Source organism: Thermobia domestica, chromosome 9 (genome assembly GCF_964235325.1).
Source record: "Thermobia domestica chromosome 9, izTheDome1.hap1.1, whole genome shotgun sequence".
Taxonomy (NCBI): Eukaryota; Metazoa; Arthropoda; class Insecta; order Zygentoma; family Lepismatidae; genus Thermobia; species Thermobia domestica.
In genome coordinates, this window is record NC_137462.1 from 93399897 (window position 1) to 93420038 (window position 20142).

Below are 20142 nucleotides of genomic sequence, written 5' to 3' on the forward strand. Positions count from 1 at the left end.
ATTAGATATGAATTACCATCTAGACGGCTGTGAATTTCAAAGGGGCCATCAAATAGTTGTTGAATACTCCTGCAATCACCGGGTTTGGCATATATGCGTTGCACCACGACTTTAGATCCAGGAAGAAACTCTGTCGGTTGCTTCTTAGAATGCAATTTTTCGCGTTGCCGTTCAAATATTTGATTCCTTCGGTATAACACGTAGTCCCGTGTTTCCCGTGCAAGAGTTAGCCTCTCGTGATTGCTTAGTTCTTGGTCGGGTGCATTAAGCACACGATCAATAATGAACGCAGGTTCGATACCAAACAGGATCGAGAAGGGACTGACGCGAAGTTCCGTGAGGGGTGTCTTATTTACACTAGCAGTGGCGGTCTGTAGAAAGTCCGGCCATCGTGCGTGTTGTTCCTTGGTAAGGAAACGCAATGCATTCTGGATGGCTCCGATTCGATTCTCAGCGTGCCCCAAAGTTTGATGATGGTGGGGGAGGGCGTAACGAACTTCTACCCCCATACTTGCTAAGAATTGCCGCGTCTTCGTGGACGTGTGGGATGTTTGTTTGTCCATAAAAAGGAGAGATGGACAGGAGTAGGGCGTCACAATGTGGTCCATAAAGAAACTAATAAAAGCTTCTGATGTTGGAGATTTCACAGGTGCCGTAATAACAAAACCACTGGCATGATCTGTCGCCAAATAAAAGTATTGGTATTGATCTGGTTCGGAAGCGATCAACTTCCCGGCCAAGTCAATGGAAAAGCACTTGAAAATGGTCTCGTGCGGTAACTGTTGCACTGTTTCGACAGATGGTTTGTACGATCTTTTAAACAGAGAACATTCATGACACCTAGCTAATTTTTGATGCAGCCACTGCTTCATCTGCGGGAAGTAATACTTCGATTTCAATAGCAGATGTAATTTCGTAAAGCCAGGGTGGGTTAATGAATGTGTATGTAGTTCATCAAAGATCGAATCCCGTAATCTGTTAGGGACACAAAGTACAAGTCTGTCGTTAGGGATGGCCTTAATTTTCCTATATAATAGCCCATTCGAAATCGTGAATTGCTTTTTCCATTGTTTGTAATGGCGCTGGGAGGTGTCTTCCGTTTGTAATGCCCGTATAATTTTCCCGAAAAATGAGTCCTGGCGCTGTAATTCGCCTAAATCTACTCTTTTATCGAGGGCCAGCATTTGATACTCATGTGGGGCCTCTTCCGCTTCCGCTATTGTTTCCGGTGTAACCGGAAGTGGGTTCCTAGACAATATGTCTGCCAATCCGTTCTTACTTCCTGTCAAGTGTTTTATGGTGAAAGAAAATGTGCCAAAGAAATCTCGCCACCTCAGTAATTTTGGACTAAGGTGGTTTGAGGTTTTCATGGCTGTGACCGCTAGTGAGTCCGTGTAGATGGTGAATTCTTGGCCAATTAAATACTTATAGAATTTACGTAACCCGAAGTAGACCGCGTACAGTTCAAGCTCATATATCGGCGGGGGCGTCTTCCGTGGCGGATGACGGGATGATGCAAACTGTACTGGGTGCCAGTCAGCATCAGTGGCGCGTTTCTGAAGTAAACAGGCGCCAACGCCAATTAAACTCGAGTCGACCACCAGAGCGTGCTCTGTATCTTGGGTTGAGTATATCTGAAGGAGGGGTGGGTTAGTGAGAGCATGGCGCATTTGTTGGAATGCACTCTCGCATTCATCTGTCCACACCAATTTCTTCGGCGATCCCTTTAGAGCTTGATAAAGTGGTGCTAGGTTCAGTGATATATTGGCAAAGAAATTTCGAAAGAAGTTCACCGAGGCTAACCAAGACCGTAATTGTTTCACAGTTTGGGGCTTGGGGATGTTCAAAATAGCCTCAATTTTAGCGGGGTCTGGTTGAATATGACCTGCACTAATTATGAAACCGAGACACTTTAGCGTTATCACACCAAACATTGACTTTTTAAGATTGAACAGAACTGAGTAACGTTGTGCAGTTGCAAGTATTTTGTCTAGACTTACCAGCAGTTCCTCAAACGTACTCGCCCCTAAATATAGGTCATCCACATACATGGTGAGGTGGTTGGGATCCACATTTTCAAAAATGTCACGTAAAATGCGCTGGAGCATAATCGTGCTGTTAACATGCCCCATGGGCATGGCCGTTAGTTGGTACATGGAATGCTTTAAATTTAAGGACGGGACGGAAAATGCTGTAAAAGGGCGGTCCTCAGGGTCTAATGGGACCTGAAAGAAAGACTGGGACAGGTCGAACGAGCAGAAGTACTTAGCGTCTGCTAAGTTCTCAATGACGTCCGCCATATTGGCCGGGGAATCCCTTATAGGATGGCAGGCTAAGTTCAGTCGGCGTAAGTCCAAACAGACCCGCAGATCGTCCGAGTTAGGTTTTGGAACCACTAGAATGTTGTTCCGGGTGGCTGAATTACTTAATTCAATGATACCCATCTCCAATAATTTCAATATTTGTTGCTTTGCCCTCGGGCGCAAACGGTGAGGTATGGTAAACATCGGGGATCGAAAGGAGTCCCTAGACTTTAAGTCAAGAGTTGCTTCATAAGCATCTATATGAGAAAAGTCAGTATCAGACCATTTGAAAACACTAGCATATTTTGTTAGCACATCCCTTAATTTTTGCTGTTGTTCATTACTTAACTCCTTGTTAATTTTGAATTGTTGAGGATCGATTAGGTGACCAATTTTAGCCAGCCGTTCTTTCGTTTTCTTAGTCGCATGCTCATCAGTAGGTGTAAACAACTTACGTACTGTGTTTACCTGTAACGACTCAGGAATGTCTGGTAGAACAGACGCAATAGCCAAAGGCGTTCCCTTGTGAAAGCGTTTGGGCTTGGAAGCCAGATTTACAACAGGAACCGCTATGTTGTCTGAACTAGCTACTGTGTGAGCAATAAAGCAACGTTTTAAGTTACTGTTAATTGGTGTGTGTATATGAACAGCACTAAAATTGATACCTAACGGTATGTCAAGTGGAATGAAAACAACAGAACGTGGAGGGACAGTTGTGGTTTGTGTACAAACCAACGTAAAGTGTTGATTTGTCTGTACTTTCGAAGCAACAGCAGGAGGCAATTGATTAGAGCCTAAGGGTGTTTTTTGTTCTGAATCCGGGCGACAGCCAAAGTGACGTAATGTGAGTGTATTATTCTGATATTCAATTACAGCTTGATGAGTTTTCAAAAAGTTGTTAGCCAAAATGATAGGAAATTTAGGAATTGGAATAAGCCTAAATAAAACCGTAAATGATTTTCCTGCCAAATTAATTTTGATGTATGCTGCATACTTAAGCGATAATGGTTTCTCGCTTACACCATACAAGTTCGTTTCCATCTTAAATACATTCACATTGCGTGGTAAGGCTGTCCACGGCAAGAGAGAGCTTTCCGCTCCTGTATCGACCAGGAAACGGCGTTTTATGTTCCCTATCGAGCCCTGAACATAAAATAACTGGCCTTCGGACTGTAGTGGTAGAGTGAGAATGGTGGGAGATGGATTACCATGATTGGTTTCAGACGGTTGGGGTGGGATTGAAGTAGGTGGCTCAGGAGCTGAAGGCTCCTGAGGCAATTCTAGTTTTTTGGATCGGAGACAGGTTCGAACTGTGTAGGTGGCTGGGCCATCGGGGGAGGGGGAGTGGGTGGGAAAGCGTAAGGAGTAGGTGGGGGGTATCCGTAGTACGGATACGGCGGGGCATACGGAGGGTATGCCGGGGGAAATTGTCCATAGTAGGCGTTGTAATTTGTATTGCCCTTAGGGAAAGTGCCATTTTGCTTCTTTTTCTTCTTCTTCAGATTATTAGAGTTCTTCGGCTGGGCCGAGTTCGATTCCTTATTCTTGTTCCCTTGTTTAGCTTTAGCCGGAGGAGGCTTATCGTGCCGATGATTACATTGAGCACAGTTGCTACATGCGTCCTGGCTTCTGCGGTAATCCTGTTGGTAGGAAGGCGCAGGAGAAGTAGCGCGGGGGGTGGGGGGTCGAGATGAAGTTTCTGCAAAATGTACATGAGCCTTATGGGAGTTAAACTGGAGCTGTAACTTATCCAGCTTATCCATTATTTCGGCGTATGGATCTGCTTGCCTAACCTGGGGAGTAGAATATACGGTGGGGTTGGCAGTAGCTTGCGACGCCACTGCGGGAATCTGAGGGTCACATGACACGACCCGCTGTTGTTCCGCGATGCGCTGATGTAATAACAAGTCAGCTTTCTGTCTGGTAAAAGCTTCCTGAACCAATGCCTCAAAATTTGCGAACACCTTTTGAGAAAAGTAATGCATGTGTTGGGGAAGCATAGCAATTACAGCGTCTGCCAAGAAATCTTTGAAAGGAAGGGTGGGGTTGTACTTATCCGCTAAGAACTTCTTCTCAAAGAGGTAGTGTGTTAGTGGTTCACCTGGGCTTTGAACACGAGACCTATAGGCATTAAGTGCTGTTAGTGGTATCTGAGACGACCCAAACTGCTCCTCAAAAGCTGCTTTCAAACCCGCCCAATCTTTGTGACGTAAAGACTCTTCCTGCGTCTTGTACCAGTACAAAGGGGGTCCACTTAAACATGTGGGAAAGATAGCTTTAATCCGATCGGGTGTCCACGCGTTGATCTCGGCCAAACGTTCAAAATTTGCCAAAAATCTGTCAACACTTTCAGACGGTCCATCGGAAAATACATCTAAGGAGACTGGAGGGAGGATCATAGAAACCGGTGTTGCACTATTAGACCTACTTTGCGATCGAGTAGTAGCCATGGTTAACTAGTAAAATTAGCAAAATAAAGGATGCAAATTGCACTGACAGCGAACCACAAGTTTAAATCACCAACACAACACATAAAAATAAGCACAAGGTTTATGCATTACACATAATTATGTTCAGGCAGTACAATCATAAGTCCTCATAATTCATTTCGGGGAGCCATATCACAGATAAAACGTTACTTAAACCGTGATAAATACGTTATGTAATTTAGGTTGTTATGATAATTACCATTATATCACTTATCTGCTTTATTTACCTCAGTAATATCGTGGTTATTGAGTACCTGAGTACCATATCCACAAAACCTGACGTGGGAAACAGAGGTTAAAGTTATTTTACGAGAACACATAGATGACACAGATGTTATCCTTAGCTATCTCGTTTATTATAAGATTTTTATTTACACAGATGTGGGTTTGACTCTTACAAAGCTATTCTAAACCCGATAAACTTAACGGAATCAATCGTTGAGTCACCCACTTGAAAATGTGTTGTTTGCATTGTCTCAATGTTATTCAATTCTGACATCTATTGAAATTATTCGACAATAATGCAGTTATTAGATAAACTCTATTAGTACATTGCGAGTAGATCGACAATAAATAGCATTACATGATAAAAATCGTTTTAAATATTCTCTTAACATCTATCGCTTTGTCATTTATCTTAATCCCAGTATATCTTAACTTAAGGTTCCGAGGACAAGGAAAATCGCATTTGCCTGACCATACTCATGTGTCAAATTAAGAAAAACCATAAAATATACAACTTACATGTTCTGGATTCCCAATACAGTAGTCCGCCAAGTATTGTCCAAAACGAGACAAAGTTAACGAGACGAGACTTCTCGCGATATCGGATACGAGCCAAGACCGACCGAGACTCGATCCTCACTACGACCGAGAGAAGACAAGATCCCCTGGTCTAAAAACCAAGAGTTTTTATATTCGCCTCATCTGTTATTTTCACTCTCAAGTCCTTCCGGATCAGTCTATTCTAGACTATGAAATAATAGTTTCTATGACGTATGCGTGACTTTCACACTTTCACTGAAGAAAATTGTTTTTGCTTATATAAGTGTTTTCATTTCCTGGTGTCCTTCGTACATGTTTTTAGAAATACCATTTATATCTTATTTACACATTTTTGGTATCTCTACGGCGACACTGTTTTAATGATGAAATGTCTGATCTCTTAAATTAAAAAATTCGATCAAAGTTGATGTTTTCGTGATACTTGTTTGAAATTCAGAGATGTCTCCTATTTTGCATCACCCTTGTTTGCCTTCTTCAACATATGCTTCCGTCCTATCCTGTCTGACATACTACAGACGATCACCTAACATACTACTAACAACGGTCAGCCCTTCCTGATGTTTCAGTGGCTAGCGCGTGTCATTCCGGGTTCGATTCCTGGTGGAGAGCACGAATGTTTAATTTCATAATCTTTCACTTTCGTTAGCCATTCGTCTCCTTTAGCCTAAAGGACATACCCTGGCACGTTAAACTAAAATATATATTTAATTTCATTTTCACTAACAATAGATAGGCGTTGTGCACCAGGGGCGTAAATAAGGGCCCCGCAGACCCCGCATTGCAGAGGCGCCCCAAGCCATCAAGGGGCCTCAAATTGTGAAGTGGGACGTAGAGAAGGGGCCCCTTCCACGCTGTCTGCGGGAGGGCCCTCAAGCCTTTAGTTATGCCACTGTTGCGCACACATTGTTAATGTTACCAGCTCACACATTTTACAGTTTGCAACCATCCGCTCCACTATTTTGATAACCATCTGTATCTGTCTTTAGAAATTGATTGTATAAGAAGTTCTCATTTTCTTTTACTAATTGATGGATTTATTGCAAATTATTATTGAGTTTACTAACCAGATAGTATTCCTGTGGTAACCAAAATTCTTCAAATGCTTATCAATATTTCGACCACGCTCCTCGAGTGCACTCCATCAGGACGATTTAACTATTTGTATCAGGGAACGGAGCGAGTCGATCACATACTATAGTTTTAAAAATCCATGGATATAAAATAATTGTAAGTACGATCCACGAAAGTTTAGAACCACACCATGTGATCAATTCGTTGCGTTACATAATATAAGCTTGTTAAACCAATCTGAAGAGTGGCACTCGAGGAACGTAAGTTCTTACAGAAACCAGTTACTTTTACTGTTGTTACATTTTTTTCATAATATTTTTATACGAAATTTCCTCCGGGTTATGTACTATCACTGTAAAAAGACTCAGCCCTATCTGTGCTTTAGAAGCAGTACATCCTCTTTAGGCTTAATTACGACTATTAACACACATTTTTCGTTTGTGGGAAGTCTTTCGTGAGCATCTTCCTGTCAATACTATACCCTGACGAACTGAAATTTGCTTGAGAGAAGCTCTCGAGATGTGATATAGATAGAAATCGTTGTATGCTTCGTATACGCCTCAACAGTGTTGCCAGTCGATTGCATAAACATGTTGGAATTTTGTTTTGAGTTAAAACATAAAATTTCTTAGCTTTCTAGGCATGCTAATACCGAAAGTAGATTGTTAATGAGTGTATAGTATATTAACTAATGAGTGTATAGTAGATTTGTAGCAAGTTCTGAAAAATAGTGATTATTCTCGGTTCACACGGTGTAGTTTAAAGCAAGCTTTTTTTAAAAAAATTAAAAAAGCAATTATTTTAAATAACTGTAGTATGTAGTATGCACACTGGGAAACAGGGGCGGATCCAGGGGGGCGATCGCCCCCCCCCAGAAGAGAAAACTTTCCTGTTTTATATATATAAATAAAATCCATCCCAGAGTTTGGAGCCCTTAAAAGTAGCATTAAGACAACCCACCGTTTCCCCCCCAGAAGTCTGTCCTGGATCCGCCCCTGCTGGGAAACGCGTTGTTTCTCCTTATTGGTCAAATATTGCTCGTATGGTCAAACTAAAACTATGCTATTACTCCCACAGCTAGTGATGACACTAATGAGAGACTAGTCGAGCGAATTGTACCCTAATTTTTACGTTACTTGAGCCAGATATTGTGCTGGCTAGCGCAAACCAGGTATTTCATGAATTCAAATTCTACCTGGCCTTGGGTGCAAGTATTTTCATTCCACGATTTCTCTTATTATCATCCTACATATTTCCCAATTCATACTTTAGTTTACAGAATTATGCATAGAATGTCAAACTCAACAAATGAAAGAATAAAATTATTTTGTAAGTAAGTTACTTTATGTCGGAGAATAAATAACAGTGCAGCTAAAGCAAGAAGTATGCATTAATAATAACTTGTGTTACAAATCACCAATTTATCGGCTGTTACAGAGTTAAGGAAGGTCTCGACCGAGTCACAGTGGGTCTTATCAGGGTATCCTACACATGTTCTGATGGATTGAGGACAAGGGAAGAAGAGTGATATACTATTCTCGCAATGTCCTCCTGCAGCATGTTGTCCACCATCCGTGCTTAGAGGGGGGGTATTATCGTCCATAAAGTTAAGCGGGGTACTAATTGCTGCAGGCAGCGACATACTGTAAGGGTTAGGGTGGAGCGTTTTGCACTTTTGTTGGAAATTCGATGACGGCTAGTGCGGAAAAGGTGCCATTAGTGGCACCGACCTTACTGATTTTTTTTTGGACAACCCTGTCCCAACGGACCTAAAGTTTTTTAAGTGTTTGGTTAAGCAACACGCCTACCCAATGACAGAAAAGCTACTTGTGGTCGTTTTTAGAGTTACCTGATGGCTATAATACAATTATTTTATTAAAAGAAACTTGTAGCAATGCCAGTAAATAATTTTAAAATGTTTGAGTCAAAGTACAATCATATTAGCTCAGTTGTTGGAATTAATGTCCTGATTTTCGTTTGGAATGCCACGTTAACGATGATTATAGGCATATCTGTTGATATAACACGATTTTTTTTTGGCAACTCTTCGCTTGTTATGTACACCGATAGCAAATGTCATCTAGCGGCAGGCTACACAACTTCGTGATTGCTTACTTTGGCCACACTCTTCGAGCGTCGTCGCAACGTCCGGCTCCGTCCAGAAGATCCGCGCACCTCCCGCTCGCCTCGTTGGTTCCAGAACCTACGCCAACGTTTCTAGAATATTCTCGCCCGAAGTTCGGCGATGGTATAAATATAGCGTACTTCGGCCAACCAATCCAACAGGCCAGTTTATTGCAGCTTAAGCTTTAACGGTTTTAGTTCGCTACTGTTTCTGTTAAGACAGAGTGTTTGTGTATTATACCCAAAGTTACAGTCTTCTTAGTGCGATACGATTCAGAGACATTTTGTGTACGTTGGTTTCCAAGTTCGGAAGCAATGGAAAGCGAGATGAAGAAAAAGCCTCATAGTAGACCAATGCAGGAAAGTGTGAAACGAGGCTTATTTGGCACTCCAAGTGAAATGAGTGAATTGCAGTTACCCACGTACGTTGACGTTATGCGACATTATCATTGGTTTTGAAGTGGTTTAAGTGGTGACGAAAGTGTAACTAAATTACCAGTGACTGACATTTGTAAACTAGGTGGACAAAGAGTTGTACATATTTGGCGTAAAGCAGGCATTCCTGTGGTTTCAGAAAAGAGAGTTTTCGACATGCTGAAAACATTTTATAATAAGTGTCGCAACAAGGAAAACATATCAGTTGACAAGGACAAGAAGCAACACTTCGTGCAGGTTTTGTTGCACACGCGGAAAATTATCTTTTTGATATTGCGTCTTGCAAATGTAAAACCGCCGAAGATTGCAACTGTGAGAGGACACGCAAGATTCCAGAACGAGAATTCAAGTTTCTTTTGGACCACACGGAAAATGAGCATTGGTAACATTGACGTCCGAACAAGCAAATCTCTGTCAAAGATGTTTTCCCGTAAAGTGAGCAGATTTAAGGGGCAGACAACCAAGAAAGACGCTGGAAGTGTTGAAGCAAGTCCATCAACTAGTGGGATTAGGCATAGGCACAGGTCAAAGATACTGGCGTCGTCAGAAAAATCCAGCGAAGCTGTTGAATCGGGAAGCACGTCGGGATCTGACTTCGAGGCGTGACCAAGAAGGAAACATAACCTAAAGCGCATCCGTCTTCAATATACAGCGGAGGCAGCGTTTGGAACTGGAGCTTCAGACAGACAGGTTGCTTTGATCGCTTCTGCCGTACTTCAGGACGCAAGACTCATAATGCCAGAGGACAAAAATCTTGTTGACAGATCTAAGGTACGAAGAGGAAAAGATAAACTGGGTGAGAAGATCCAGAAAGAAAAGGCTCACCTAGGCCGGGAGATTACAAGTATCTACTTCGACGGAAAAAACGATGCATCTCTTGTGCAAGAGAAAATTAAGGGCAAACTACGAAGTTCTATCGGAGCCCGGTTTAGAATACTTGGATCATGCCACACCTAAGTCAGGCACTGTCAAGGATATTGTCGACTCTATATTGGAGCTTTTAGAGAAGAACCAGTACGACGTGTCAGGTCTTCAGGCAGTCGGCAGCGATGGTGAAGCCACGAACACAGGATGGAATAACGGCGTGATAAGTCAGATACAAAGATCCCTAGGAAAGGAGCTGCAGCATCTCATTTGCCTTCTTCATAACAACGAGTTGCCATTTCGACACCTGGTTACCGAATTGGATGATGGGACGATCGGACTCAACGCTTTTTCCGGCCACATCGGAAAGAAATTAAAGGATTGTGAACGTTCATCGATCGTCTCCTTTACACCCATTCTGTTGAATGGGTGTCTGAGATGGAAAAACCAGATGGTTTAAACAGCGACCAGAATTATTTCTTTGAAATTTGTACGGCTGCTACAGGAATGTGTACTACCGATCTAGCAAACCGAAAACCAGGACCATTATCACATTCACGATGGCTTACATTGGCCTTGTAGGATGCTTCGCCACTACATCAGTACTGATAAACCTAGTTCAAGTTTGTCTGCTTTGCCAGTACGTTGTTAAAGTATACACTCCCATACGGCGAAATCCTTCGTGCGAAATGGGCGCCATGTATCTGTTTAGCATAGTTAAGCTATCAACACATAGTTCATTCTGTTCTACAAACAAACGGATACTACACTCATCATGAAAACCTGCTGATAGCGATGACAGCAGATGAAAATCCGCATATTGGAACGTTAGGCTGGAGAAGGATAAAAAAAAGTGCCGCAGCCAGAAGACTCCGAGATCAAGCCGCCCACGTAACTTCATTGTTCCGAATTTAAACTTTAGAGCTGAAAATTACTACAACATGATTAATTGGCCTAAATGTCTAACAGAGCCACCAATCACACGAAACATAGGATCAGCAGCTTCAAGAAAACATCCGAACTTCAGCTACTCTAACAACAACATTCCCTTGCCATAGTCAAGCTCTGGAAAGCACAGTGAAGCTGGTGTCCGAGGCAGCGTCGAAAAAGTGCGGCCAGAACGCAAGAGATATCTACGTTAGAGCCAAACTGAAGTCTAGAACAAGAATGCCCTGCTTCGAGACCAAGAAAAACTACGTGACCTAAGGTCAAATGTCAACATATGCCTACTGGGTGAGTGGGTGGGCGGAACTTGATGTGCAACCACCTCCCCGTGGTGAGTTAGAGTTACGTAAAGAAAATTGTGTTATATCAAGGGCTGTGCCTATAATCATCGTTAACGTGGCAATCCAAACAAAATCTGGACATTAATTCCAATAACTGAGCTAATATTGTTGTACTTTGACTCATAAACATTTTAAAATTATTTACTGGCATTGCTACAAGTTTCTTTTAATAAAATAATTGTGTTATAGCCATCAGGTAACTCTAGAAACGACCACAAGTAGCTTTTCTGTCATTGGTGTTATGCGTGTTGCATAACCAAACACTTAAAAGAACTTTTAAGTCCGTTGGAGCAGGGTAAGGGGTTGTCCAAAAAAAAAAAAAAAATTAAAAAATCAGTAAGGTCGGTGCCACTAACGTCACCTTTTCTGCACTAGCCGTCATCGAATTTCCAACAAAAGTGCATAACGCTCCACCATACTGAGGGTCTCATCTCTGTAGCCTAGGTCTCGAGATATTTAGGATGAAATGCAGGTCGGTAGTTGGCCACTAAAGATTCTTTCGTACACTATAATTTCGCCGCTACAACACTGCGATATTTTGCGCATATGGACAGTGGTATATGTTGTAGACGGGTTGTTAGAGTGCAAGATTAAACTAGAACACCTTCCCACGGTCGGTTAAGGATGGTTTGAATGTATCCTTTGAGTCCTATTGCCATGAGAAGCTCGTATTGGATGTCAGTTGCAATTTGTCTTCTACTCCAACATACCGGTACCAGTAAATAACTTTCGTCTCTTGCTGTCATTGATCTTGGATTCCTTGTCTTGGTTTGTTGAAACCGTATCTACAGTCAGGAATTGATGCCAAGAGGCACATATAAGGCCTCTTATATTTTTCTTTGTATCTGTCTCTGTTCTATTCTCCTAGTGACTCCAAGCCATAGATTCTAATTCATTCTGTGTCGGCATTGTTCAGAACAACACTACAGGAAATCAGATCCGCTCCTACAGTTTCACCATTACTCTGGTTTTACCATTCAGATGCCAATTTTCCCTTTTGTCGCCCCACATACTTCTCCCGTACCAACACTCCAGCATGAATCACCTAAATTCTGCATGGCACTGACCACCAAGCAGTAGCAAATCATTTTTTGTTCGCACTCATACAAGTTCATACAAGTGTACTATTGTAATTTAAAAATGAAAGATGTAATAGTTGAATGAATAGATTCGAAAACAAATGGCACAAATTTATCGTACATTCCAGAATGTGCTAAAGAAAGTTTTAGCATTATGACGAAACCTATAAATATGTACGAGCAATATTTCGCTATTAAAAAGCAACATTGAAATCGAAGTCTATTACGAACTCAGTTTTATTGCACTGTTTAACATATCCTTTATATTCTTTTTTAATTAATTTCTGCATAAGATAAGAGTAGTTAAATTGAAATGAAATGTTTGGTCTGATGTAAATTAATATCGTTTACAGGTAGTAGTACAGCTTGTGTTGTAGTATTGAATCGAGAAACAAATATGGTCTACACTGCCAATATTGGAGATAGTGGTTTTGTAATTGTTCGACGAGGTGAAGTAGTTCATCGCTCAGAAGAGCAGCAACATTACTTCAACACACCGTTCCAGTTATCACTTCCTCCCCCAGGACATAGCGGTCTGGTCCTTAGTGACAGGTAGGTAACATTTATAGTTTTTTTTCGATCAGGCAATAAATTGATTTAACAAAACTATTATGGTGAAAATAATTTGGAAGTCAGGAACTGTCTGAAGTCAGAACACTATTAAACTTAATATGAGTGAAGTTAAGTGCTATATTTGTCTGTGAGAATGTAGTCAAGTACTATGTTTGTATTATCTTTTAAAATTGATTTTTATTAATGATATTTCTTTTTGTTGATAAGTTCTGAATGAACTGACAAATCCTAGGTCAAGGCTCACTGGGTAAAAGAAATTACATCCCATTTTAAATCCAGCAAACTACACTGAAATGGGCGTTAAAACTAATAACAGTATAAAGGACGCTAAAATTAACAACAGTATAAGTTTCTGGATCTTACGGTTTGTAAGTAATGAGATAAATTTCCAGCGATATATGTTCTGAGAAGACTTATTAAGTACCCAAAAGATACACATACGTTCGCCACTAAAGTAAAAGAGAGGACACTTTGGAAGATTTTTCTTTTTTCCGCAGAACTTCAAAAAATTTTGCTAATGACAATGGCAGAATATATTACATCAACTTTTTTATTAAATGTCGGAAAGGAATATGATCACGAATATAAATACTTCAAAAACAAAAGAAAAAAGTTGAAACATGACTCAAGACTAAAAATATCAAAACAAAGAATGATATGGAATTGGATATGCATTTCTTTACTTTAGTTGGATTTATAAATGCACAAACATGTCAGAAAGTAAAATTCTAGCTATGCAGTATTGTTTCCAAAAATATAAAGGAAACTAATAGGATACGTAAATTTATTTACTAATCCACTGAGCTCTTCATGTATTGATCAAGTCTTGCGCTTCTGAAGGGGAAAAGAAGTACGAAATACAATATTGATGAAAAGGAACACACCCATTGGACTAAAAGAATATACTCGTAATGTCAAAAACAACAACGATGGTTACGTACAAGTTACTGAAAGTCTTTATCGGTCATGGAGAATCAGGCATATGACAACGTTTTCATTCGAACGAAAAAATTAAAATTACATTCTGACTTGAGCACTCTGAACAAAGTTGGATCAACATCATTTACATCTTTTCCGTCATGATCAACCACAAAAGCAGCATCATAATGGCGTAACACTGTGCTGAAACCCACACTACAAGCAGTAAAGTTCTTATTTACAAGTTGTGTTAATTGCATAATTATTACTTGTATAATTAATTTCCTTTCATCATATCTCTACCAGTTTTCTTACCTGTATCTTGACAGTGCTGTTAATGAAGGAGCAAAAATTCGATTATAAATGATTGTTTCCAGGGGTAAAAGTGAATCTGAAAAGGTAGGGGGACGCATGACGTCACGCCGTCCCCTGTGCCTATCTTTCCTCATTGTAATTTTCTAGAAAGCGGGGGACACCACAGATAATTCCTATAAGTGTGGGGACGACGTTCCTCCTCGTTCCACCTCACTTTCACCCCACCCCCCCTGATTGTATCATATATTTGTAACACGGTAAAGAAGAGCAGGGCGAGTACTTTCTGAGTTTGTGTACAAGACATCTTTGAAGGATTTCATTAATAAAATATTATTTAGATCATCTTTAAAGACGGCGTAGTTAATCTAATATCTTATCCTATCACTGGATAAACATTCTCGTATGACTACTGTCAGAAAGTGTTGAACCTTTTGCACTTGAGATAACATTAGTGTTCCGAATTTCAGGATATGAGTCGCAGCGGGTCAGGTCTAACGTTATTTGCCAGTTAATGTTGTATAACATTATTAAATAGGCAAATACTAACAAGTGACGATCCTACTGACTGCACCACTGTTGAAATATATATTAAAAAATCACTTTACGGCTAAAACTTGTTTAGCATACTTTTAGTAATTATATATTACCAAATATTAGGCGTTCAGAAATAAACAAGATATTCTATTAACATTGGTCACAGCATTAAAATGCTACCATAGTTGATACATGGGAATTGACTTTATTTTCAAAGCCAACTCATTTTAAATTGAACAAGAACAATCGGTAATTAAATCATGGAACCAGTCCAACTCTGGCACTTGCTTGTCCATTTCCGTTTTGCTGCCCTCAGTTAACAATATTTTGTGTGTATGATTGTTAATGTCTTGTAACTTGACTTTTAGATGAATCTCAAACACGATAGTAGTATAATACATGATAGTGGATTTATCTGTGAAAGTTTCAGATTTTTAAACTGTGTCCCAACAGAGATACAAGTAATCCAAATATTGATTTTTTTTTTTTAAATTAAATTTTCCGTTTTTGAAACATTAACTGGTAAACAAAGCAACTCTGTTTATCTTTGTTTTTCTTATAGTACATTTATTTGTCAATTTCGATGTCAACTTGTTAGGTGAATTTGGACTATGTTGGATATAAATTTTATTAAATATGTACTGGACATATGATAGACTGTTCTTTCCTGATCTTTGTTTCGTTTCATCAACGTAGGGTTCATTAGGTTTGAGTAATGTAAGTTAACGCAAACCCCCTAGAAACGCAAGAATCAACGCATGTTATCAATAAAAAATGGCTGTCATTGGAGTTGGAAAAACGGTAGTAAGTTAAATTATTATTTTGGGGCTCTGGAATCATGTAGGGAGAAAAATCATTCGACTCTAAAATGGGCAAGGAACTAGTGTTTTTTTTTTTCTTTCTTTGGTGCGTTTGACATGAACGGATCATAATAATAAATAATTTATTTATGTAAGACATTTAGATTCTTTATCACTACAACTAATACAAACGCGGATGAAACTAGAAGTGTCATAGATGACCAATGGCTAACTTTGGACTTTTGATTGGTGGTGGGGATACTTGCCTCGTGTAATATTTCGGATCTCACTTTAAGCAGTAGATCTCGTCTCACATAGTTTCCAAGCTGAACTCCAATTAATCTGTCAGTCAATGAATAAAGGAATGCAAAGACGCCCATTGGGGCCAATCACACATGTACAGCATCATCTAGTCTATTAAAGGGTATTTGTATGTACATCAAAACGAAGAATAGCATCACTAACCAAGGCAAACACTTTCCTTACATTCAGCAATAATTACCACCGTTAAAATTGCGATAACAGGAAACACACTCACTTTGACAACGTGAGAAAGCAATAGCGGGATAGATGAATCCATCGAAAAAAATTTCTTACCGTTTTCGGTGTATGGAAATCAATATTGAAACCGGAAATACTAGTAAATTTTAATCACTTCCGGTTTTAGTAGTGTTACGAGTGCAGTTGGTATGTTTTCTTGAAATGCTGAATCGATTCCAGAAACAACTTACCGCTATCTATTTCCGTCTTTATTCTGTGGTTATCAACGTTCAAACTAGGAATAGTTGATATCTACCACTTCCGGCTTGAATATAGTTTAACAGAGGAGTTGGAGTCTATTATTGCGACACAGAATCCATTTCGAAAAGTCAAAGGTGTTCCTTTTCGATTTAGTTAAAGTGAAGTTTTGTAATAACATAGTGATTCGTTGGTCATTTGTTGTTTGTGGTGGAGGATAAAATGTATATTGATACTTTTATGAACTCTGACAATGACCACTTCATGAAGTGTAACGTTTGTTTCGGTAAGACTGTTTTTTATTGTTGCCTTCCGCACTATTCTTGCATAAAATTTCCATCATTCTCCCATATCAGGTTGTTCATTAGCAGCTAGTATCAGTGTAAATATTAGGTAGTGTTTTCAACGATGCCACCAACATCAACCTGGTCCTCAAGTGGGAAAAATTCATGTAAGGCTACTTATTGCATCAACCATTTGAGATCGCTAAACCATGATGATTTATGCGTGTATAAATTATACAAATAAACTCTTACGTTGATAATACAGTTGTTAAGAATGAAACTTACGAAATGCTACTAATCTTATTCTCTGAGTTAATAGTAATATACACAATATAACTGTACATAATTGCTTTAACGGTGTGAAACGTATAAAGTAAAGCAGTAGAAATGAAATTTTCCAACTGTCAAACCCTGGTTGCATACGTTTACATAAAAAGGAACTATTACGGAAATGAAAGGATTGTACTAAGTTTTTCCTGCTTAGCAAAATAGTCTGTTGTTAATAAATTATCCATTGTTAAAGAACGATATATTCAAATATATTATATCATAATAGGCTTAGAGGACAAACTGGGCAAAAATAAAGTCCATTATGTCAGAGATATTAAGTAATTTACTCAGTAGTATTTTATTGGAAAATTCCGCAGGGAGACTGTACAGGGCTCCCAGCTGTCCTATTTTTTCCTATATTTTGGAAATTTGTGTTTATTTTAATCTTGTCCTATATTTTCTATATTTTTCAATGATTGAATTATTAAAAGTGCATGCCAAGAGCAGTTCTAGTGATGATTTAAATTGCTACATATTAGCAATATGCTTAAATGTGTCTTAGCATTATTTTTCTGAGGGACAGTCACTAATCCTCCTATTTTTTAAAAAAAATTGTTTTTTCCTATCTTCCCATGGCCACTTTTTTCCCCCATCTTTGTTTCGTATGTGCTTATTCTTCCCCAGTGAAGCTTACAAGGGAAGAGAGGGAGATTATATATCGAAGTGGAAGATGGTTTATACATCAGTCGAAAGCACTAGCGACGCCTATTACAAAACTGTAATAAACATTTTCCGAATGCATATACTGTGCGAGTTATATGAATATACAGTGTGTCCAAGAAATCCGTTTCTACCGCTAGTAATCGCAAACGGTGAGACAGGTGACAAAACAGGAAAACACGTGTTTGATCATTTTAGAAGTACAATGTATCAAAGCAAAAAGTGTTGTCTCAGGGCCACTCCCAGGGTCCCAGAAGGGGCCCAACTCAAAAATTGCAAATGATAACGGAGTCAAATAGCATATCGTTGAAAATTTGTTAGAAAATGAAAGAAGATGGAGAACAAGTCTCGACTCTCTAAAATACCCTGTGCTAAACAGCGGCCGGTCAAACTGTCAGCAAAAACGTCATTGTAAAGTCTATGACCACCCCCATAAATCTGAAACGGTGAGACAGATGTCAAAGTAGGAAAACACTGTGTCATCATTTCAAAAGTGCATTGATTGAAATTGAAAATATTTGTCCCAGGGTCCCAGAGGGGTCCTGCTCAAAATTTTCAAATAGCAAGGGAGGCCAAGTAGCTTATCGTTGGAAAGCTGTTGTTAAATGAAAGAAGACGGAACAAGTCTCGACTCTCTAAAATTACCTTATGCAATATGGCGGCCGGTCAAAATGTACATCCTCATTTCGATTCTCCGAGCGCAATCGCTTTCTATTTTGCAATCGGTACTTGTTGTCATTGTGAGACACTTGCACGTGTTCGCTGTTGCTGGTACAATAAAATTTTTTGTTTGAATCATTTTATACTTGATAATCCAGACAACGAGCTTAAGTACCACTTGTACTTATATGTTAACTAGTCAGTTCCATACTTAAAGATGTCAAATGTTATTTCTTTTCTTCTCTTTGTTTCTTAATTTGCTTTTATTTTATTATATTTCTTTCTGACACACAAGCATAGTCGTACGTCTTGTAAATAAAATCAGAAAAATAAAAATATTGCTGAACAAGACTGCACTTATACAATAAGAACACATTTACACGAGGACGTTAAAATGTGTTTTTATTAAATAAGTGCAGTCTTGTTCAGCAGTGCTTTCATTTTTCTATATTTCTTTATTTATTTAGGCATTACTGGGCCCAAAGAGCAGAATGTCACAGTAGGAAAATTTCCTTTCTTTCCGTTGAGTACAAGAATTAAAATGAAAACAAACTAAAACCCAACTACAGAGAGAGAAACTAAAACGCAAGATATTTGCACAGTGTTATCGTATAGCGTCCAGACTTATTCCATCTAGTTTCATTTAACAACAGCTTTCCAATTATATGCTACTTGGCCTCGCTTGCCATTTGAAAATTTTGAATAGGACCCCTCTGGGACTCTGTGAAGGACCCTGGGACAAATATTTTCACTTTCAATCAATGCACTTTTAAAATGACGACACAGTGTTTTCCTATTTTGACATCTGTCTCATCGTTTCAGATTTATGGATGTGGTCATAGATTTTACAATGACGTTTTTGCTGACATTTTGACCGGCCGCCGTTTTTCACAGGGCAATTTTAGAGAGTCAAGATTTGTTCTCCATCTTCTTTCATTTTCTAACGATATGCTACTTGGCCTCCTTATCACTTGCAATTTTTGAGTTGGGCCCCTTCTGGGACCCTGGGAGTGGCCCTGGAACAACACTTTTTCCTTTGATACATTTACTTTTAAAATGATCAAACACGTGTTTTCCTGTTTTGTCATCTGTCTCACCGTTTGCGATTTCTAGCGGTGGACACGGATTTCTTGGACACACTGTATATTCATATAACTCGCACAGTATATGCATTCGGAAAATTGTTATTACAATTTCGTAATAGGAGTCATTAGTGCTTTCGATTGGTGTAAAAACCATCTTCCACTTCGATATATAATCTCCCTCTCTTCCCTTGTTAGCTGAGGAACCTTGCCATGCTCGTTTCTTATAACGCAAGCTGTGTTAGCATTTTCTTTCAGCAGTGTGTGCAGCAGTATTGGCTAGACATTTAGGTGTGTTGGTATTCACCAACATATCCCAACGCCTTCTAATATTGCTGTACATAATACGCGTCCTGAAAAACCTGGAAACGTTTTGGAAAAGTTATGCAAAGCAGACAAATAGTGAAAATCCTGGGAATGTCCTAAAAATTATTTATGAACTAAAAATGTCCTGAAATTTATGTTATATAACAGTTGTTAGAAGGGTATATATAATTTGCAGAGCTCTGATGAATGAAATGCTGTTACGTTATTTATTTCAGAGGGAAATACTTTAATCAAATAACTCAGTGTTTAATTTTATTCAAGTATTTTATTACAGAGAAATAAGATATAAATCTTCTTTTTCCATTAGAAAGATATGAAGGAATGAAAAATAATGCCAAAATAAAGTTCAACTGTAAATAAAAGAACTAGAAGGATAGTAGGAAGGTAGAGAAATAGTTAATAATTTTGCATGCATTAATTAAATTTCAAAATTATATATAAATAACGGCATGCTAAAAGTGTTAAATGTCATGGTAATCCTATA

General features: G+C 39.1%; 1 protein-coding gene across 1 annotated transcript in view; it reads left to right on the top strand.

The window, feature by feature from the left end:
- LOC145694861 (protein phosphatase PTC7 homolog) overlaps positions 1–20142 on the top strand; it is a 167120-nt gene that overhangs the window by 135726 nt on the left and 11252 nt on the right. The window contains exon 3 of the mRNA XM_081771562.1: positions 12791–12989. Within this exon, the coding sequence (XP_081627688.1) occupies positions 12791–12989 (199 nt within the window). The remainder of the gene's footprint in view (positions 1–12790; positions 12990–20142) is intronic.